Genomic DNA, 6,480 nt, shown 5'->3' with positions numbered 1-6,480 from the left:
GGCTGAATATGATTCCACAATCAATTATTTAAAGCCACGATTCCAAGCTATGGACAAACCAAGAAAAATAGCTCAAAGTTAAGCATGAGCAACCCCACACGAACCAATATCCGCAACAAACGCAAACAAACCATTACCACAATAATCCCACAAAACTCCACCTACTCCACTAGACATCAAATTCACAATTTTATTAAAATTATATAATTATATACTCCCTCTTTTCTTATATATAAAACTCTTTTTTATAACATTTTTTTCAAGTTATTTTTTCATTAATTAGTTTTTTTTATCAAATTATCCTTTATTACTTTATAATAAATGCTATAAATTAAAAAGATAAATGCATTATATCTCATAAGAATTGAGAAAGAAGACTAACACAAATTAATTAGGTAAAGAGTAATTAAGTGTGAAGAGAGAAATGGTGAGTTTCAAAATTCTAAGGATAATTTTGGAAAAGTTACACAAATTAATCAACTTTCTTAAAGAGGGTGAATTGGTTAAAAGAGTTTATATTTAGGGATGGATGCAATTATTATTAATTATGAGTGAATTTTATTAAATAAGAAATGAAAATTAAAAAAGAAAGATATAATAAGTAGAAAGTGTTTTAAAGAGTGCAATCTCAACATTTCTCCTTATAAATATATTGAGTTTAATGATTGTGTATTGTTAGTGTAAAAAATAAGAAATGAAAATTAAAAAAGAAAGATATAATAAGTAGAAAGTGTTTTAAAGAGTGCAATCTCAACATTTCTCCTTATAAATATATTGAGTTTAATGATTGTGTATTGTTAGTGTAAAAATTTTTATATTGATCATCAAAAATTATTATTGATACGTCTTTTAAAATTATTATTATTGTTAAAATCAATAAATTAATTATATATAATGATTTTATAATTAAATGATAATATAAAATTATGGATGAATGTACGTATATAACTTATTTTCTCTCAATAATATTCCACTACTTATAACATTTAGATTTTGAAGGAACCTATCGTATTTATTAAAAACTATAAATTTAACTTATATATATAAACCTTTTACATACGTAATAAAAATTCGTAATAAACACAACATCCTATTCGTAATAAATTCTTATTAAATATTTGAGTAAAATATTTTATATCGAAAATACATAAAAATTAAATTGAAAATACTATCATCTTTCTTTTTCTATTATAGTGTTATCTTCTTTTTTGTGTATAAAGAATTGTGATCTTTGAATAGATCAAACCAAAATCAAATTTGACTGTAAAAGAATAAAAATGAAAAAATTATATATTTTTACTAATTTACTTTTGGAATAAAAAGTTTTCAAACACAGAAAACACATCCCTTTAATTTAAATTCAACTTTAACTAAAATCATTTGAAATCAAAGTTTATAAACAGTCGGTAAAATCAAAATCACTTAAAATGAATTTTATACAGTATACACATTCACCCAAAATAGGCTTTGTTTTACATCCTTCAATTTTTGCGGCCTCCCTTTCAACATCCGTACCCCAAATGATTTTCAGTTGTCAACTCCAAAAATAGAACAGCAATTTGACTGCAAATAGACCCTTTTCATATCACCAGAGGACCAGACAAACCGAACCAGAAGTCATTCAATGCAATTCTGAATAATCCAATGAAAATAGTTATACCAAGTCCCAGTCACACGCTAAAATAAGTACAGCTTAGGAGATAGGGACCGAAAGAACAATACTGTTGGGTCATTATCGATACATGTATAAATTTGAATTAATTCAAATTAATAAGAATAATTTGAGTTATATTATTTATGTATTTGAATTAAAATTAAATTAAATTAATAAAAAATCATTTATAGACGAGTTAAATAATGAGTTTAAATTTATAAATTCAATCAAAATTTGAGTTTAAATTTATAGATTTAATTAAAATTTTTAGAATTATTTGATTTAACTTTAAATACTGGTATTATTGAGATTTGTATTAAAACTACTAGTATTAGAACTTCATATTATTTTTATATATATTATTATTTGTTTCACATCTTTTTCATTATTTTTTATAATATTTATAATATTAATGGGTCATATTTTATTCATTTATTTCGGTGAATATGATTGCAACAAATCTGATGATAATAAATATGATTAAAATAAAATTTATTACAAAAAATTAATTTATAAGAAATAATTGTGATTTAGACTATTATAGTAAATTTCATTGAAGAATATTTTGTTTTAATTTGTATTAATTTATTTTAAAATATTATATTGATGGTATTAAATGAATCAATTTTATTACTTTTAGCTATTTGATAATAGTGTGTTAATTGTATTAAATATTTGAATAAATCATTATACAAAATAATAGTTATAAGGGAAAAAATTAAATTTAAATAGATAACACATTCATTCGAATTGAACCAAACCGTTCATGAATAAATTAAATTAAATTAAATTTTAAAAAACTTATAAAAACCAAACCAAACTAAACTGATCAAATTTAATTAAATCAAATATAAATTTGACTAAAACCACCCTATTTCTCAAGTTTTATAAAATAGGTTTATTTGTATTGTTATCTTCATTATTTTAATTTTTGATAAATTTTATCTTTAATAAATTAATTTTGTGCTTTATTTTTAATTTTTAACAAACTTACAAATTTTACTCTTTATCAATTTACTTTATCAATTTACTCCTAAGATAATTACATTTTTAATCCCAATTTTTTATTTACATAAATATATATAACCTCACCTTTGCAAAAGAAGCTAAAGAAAATCAGTTACATGACAAAATAATAGCGGTAGAATTACCCATCATCTAAAAACCATATGAAAGAAAAATCTTAAAATCATAAAATCTAAATTTGCAATTCAATACACAGATTAACAAATTCTGTTATGTTGACTACTTGTATATTACATTAGTTACATGTCCAAGACCTTGGGACCTTGAAAACAAATAGACATGTCTCGAGTTTCATACAAATTAATTCACAATATATTTTCTTTTAAATTCATTAAAATTTCATGTATGAATTCTTCAATACTTACTAAGGTAGTATACATGGTGAAACAATTAACATGAAAAAACACAACCACCACGTTATTTTCCATTGAGAACCATGCACTGAAAGATTAGGATTAACACAGATACACAATTACTATTTAGACAAGTACAATTACAGAAGTAGACAAAGCAAGCGAATAGAAAACGATACAAACACATAGCAACCCTTAATTGTTAAAACCCATGTTTCCAATTCACCCCAGATGGTATAGCATGGAAGACCCCACCATTTCCAGGGGGAGAATGAAAACACAGGAAACTCTAGACAACCTAAAACTGAGAAGGGGAAAGAAAGTCAAGAAGATATATGTATGGTTACAATCTAAACATCCTAGGACCTAAGTAAAGCTGTTCCAACATGAAACCTAAAAATCTCACATCCCCAAAAAAAAGGATGAAGAAAAACGAGGATAAAGGGTCAGATTAAACTAGAATAACACGCTTAGCAAGGGTGGGATATGCATCAGACCTTAACTAATCCTAAACCGGCAAGGATTCACCAAATGCCATGATCCAAGTCCAAGACAAAGAAGTGCTACAACCTAAGAAAAAAGTTTTTTTTTTTATTTTTAAAAAAGGCTAAGGATTAATTTCCCTTGGAAAGAGAAAGGACGTACGGAAGGGAAGGACTCGACTCACACGTCATTTGGGTTAAAAGAAGAGGTTCCTAGGGTTCTTCGTGGAAGACCCCATACATGTTTTCCCACATAATTTCTCTTGATTCGACGGTTCAAGCCATCACGGCCTCGTGAGTATAGCACAGGCAAAAAATCTCGGCTCTCGCACTTGAAAACCTTTGCCTGGAAAATCCTCTTCAGATTAGCTTTGCCCTGCACAAGTGAAGTGACATCATTACAATTAAAAAAGAATGGGACAATACATGTAATATATATAGGAAAAAAAACACAGCTAAGTACTAAAATAGGCTGGCTCCCTTGTATTAAAATAAAATTAACAATCTTCTCAGGGAGCAGGAGGGGGTCTGTTCTGTGTTGCTTTATTTGTCCTACTTTTACATGAACTTTGCATATGACCTTTTTGTAGCTAGTCAGTGGTATTTCCTATGCCATGGCTCAGTTTCCTTTCTTAATAAGAAAATGAACTTTATTTGTTCTACTTTACATAATAAGCTTTGCAAGAGACCCCTTTGTAGCTGGTCAAAGGCATTTCCTATGCTACATTCTACAGTTTCCTTAATTAATATGAATATAAATTTCTCTCGGCCCATAAAATAAAACATAAAAGATTCACACTTTCTATTTATTAGGCATTTTTGTTTTGGCATCAAATTATTTTAACCATCAAAATCATGTCAATAAATAAAAATAGTGCTTAAGTTACAAATTAGTACAGCTATTGTAGAAGACGGTAGGAATTGGGTTCAAACTTTATTTGTGCAAATAACAATTAAGGTGGAACATAGTCAGGAACAACGAATCCTTAATGATAAAACAGATTTATTTTGCAAGTTATTTTCTATGGATAATTCCTGCAAAAGTTGGACTAATGAGGGGTATAAAATACTGGAATTTGTGATATGTTTTAAGTATCATAGAAACCAAATTCAGTTGGTTTCATTTCAAATAAAATTTCAAAGCTTTTATACTAAAACAACAACAAAAAAATTGAAATCAAAGGAAAATGACGTATCTTTTACCAAATAAAAAGGTCCATCACAATTACTCATAAGACCCTACAATTTATCTTCCTCACTCGTGTATGTATTATATCCTGTTACTCGACGATTCTGACAGCGGCTAACAGTCTAACTTTAATCTTTAACTTACTATTGAATCTTATTGTTTAAATAGTATCAAATTGAATTATTATATCTTAAACGCGATTTTATACAAATATTCACATATTTAGAGAAATTAATTGTGTCAAAGAAATGTATTTTGAGTTTAATTAAGATATCTTCAAATAACTGTTAAGATGTGAGTTTTGTTATTAACTTACTTTTTAGAATTAAAACATTGAAACATAGATTCCAGTTAAAAGTTAATAACCAAAATCAATTTTATAAATTCAGTTTCATTCAAAATCCATTTTACTTCACCCAAACACACCCTTAAAGCTGAAAAGGACCCCATACCAAAATGTACACAACGCATCCAAATTTTACAATTTATTAGAATAAATTAGTAGCACTTAATTACAATATTTTAAAGGACCAATTACTCAATAGAATTTCAAGCAAATCCCATAATGAAGAATCGCGTCTGCAGATTTTAGGGTAAAAAATGGCATTCTGTGAAATTAATGACAAAAAAAAAAACCTGATGCTGAGCCACGTTGATTTCACATATCTTCTTGTTTTTGGTGACATCCCACTCGAAACCTTGGAACTCGCTGTAGAACTTGAACGCTGCAGTAGGAGTGGTGAAGTTCACAAACGCGTATCCCAAATTCGACATCCTTTTCTCTATCGCGTGTTTCCTGTGAAACACAAAAAAACAAACCAAACATTAACAAATAACATACGAATCGTAACAAACAAACAAAAAACCTTGTTCCTGATTCAGAACCCTACCTATAATCCATGGGCAAATAAACGAAATCAAACTTGGACCAAGCCTTGGTATCCTCAGCGCTCTTGTTCTGTTGAAAGCAATGCTCGTCCAGTATGAGCAGCAAGTCTTCAAACCTAACAAATTTTAAGACACAAACAAATCATGTTCATAACAACACTCTTACATACTATACTCATTCTATTCCCAAATCAGCATAGTTTTTTTTTTAAAAAAATGGAGAGAAATTTTTATAAAATACATGAACATGAAAAGTGAGAGAGAGAGAGAGAGAGAGGTTAATTACTTGAATTGGTTAGGGATATTGCGAATCATGACGGTGGTGATGGAATAAGTCTCAGCTTCTTGAATGGTGTTTGGAAACGGAACAGCTTGAGCTCGATTACGAAGAGCCCTAGCATTACTCTCAGCTGGAAGCTTCCTTCCTCTAACGCTGGCCCACGCTTTATCCGTTTTCACATTCTGATCATAGGTAATTGGCGCGTGAAACGGAAAATTAGGATAAAACCCGAAGCTGGGAGGAACGTAGTACTGACTGATAAAACGAGGATCATAAAATACTTGATTACTGGGTGTCGAATTATAAAGTTGGGCGTTTGGGTTGAGAAGGTAGTCATAAGGGTACTGAGAAAGCATGATGCAGGTTTGGAGCAAAATGACTTGAAGCGGCGAACATGCTGTACTCATAGTTGAAACCGCCCTGGTTATTAATCCGGTCAGGTTAATGGGTCAATGATTTTGATTTAATTGATAGATTAATAATTATTTTAATTTCATTCGGTATATGTTAAAAATTTAATATTATATATATTTATTATAGAAAAATTTATTAGTATTCTAAAATTTAAAATAACAATCAATAATAATTAAATATCAAAATAGCGTTGT

General features: G+C 28.4%; 1 protein-coding gene across 1 annotated transcript; it reads right to left on the bottom strand.

Moving 5' to 3' along the window:
• Positions 1 to 3,139: 3,139 nt before the first annotated feature.
• Positions 3,140 to 6,279, bottom strand: LOC114384081 (protein MEI2-like 6). The gene is made up of 4 exons (XM_028343756.1): positions 5,879 to 6,279; positions 5,595 to 5,708; positions 5,341 to 5,500; positions 3,140 to 3,891 (listed from the first exon to the last, which is right to left on the bottom strand). Exons 1-4 carry the CDS (start codon positions 6,277 to 6,279, stop codon positions 3,697 to 3,699), a joined length of 870 nt encoding a protein of 289 aa, XP_028199557.1. The 3' UTR covers positions 3,140 to 3,696.
• Positions 6,280 to 6,480: the final 201 nt, after the last annotated feature.

Source organism: Glycine soja, chromosome 14 (assembly GCF_004193775.1).
Source record: "Glycine soja cultivar W05 chromosome 14, ASM419377v2, whole genome shotgun sequence".
Taxonomy (NCBI): Eukaryota; Viridiplantae; Streptophyta; class Magnoliopsida; order Fabales; family Fabaceae; genus Glycine; species Glycine soja.
This window is presented reverse-complemented; position numbering and strand designations above follow the sequence as displayed.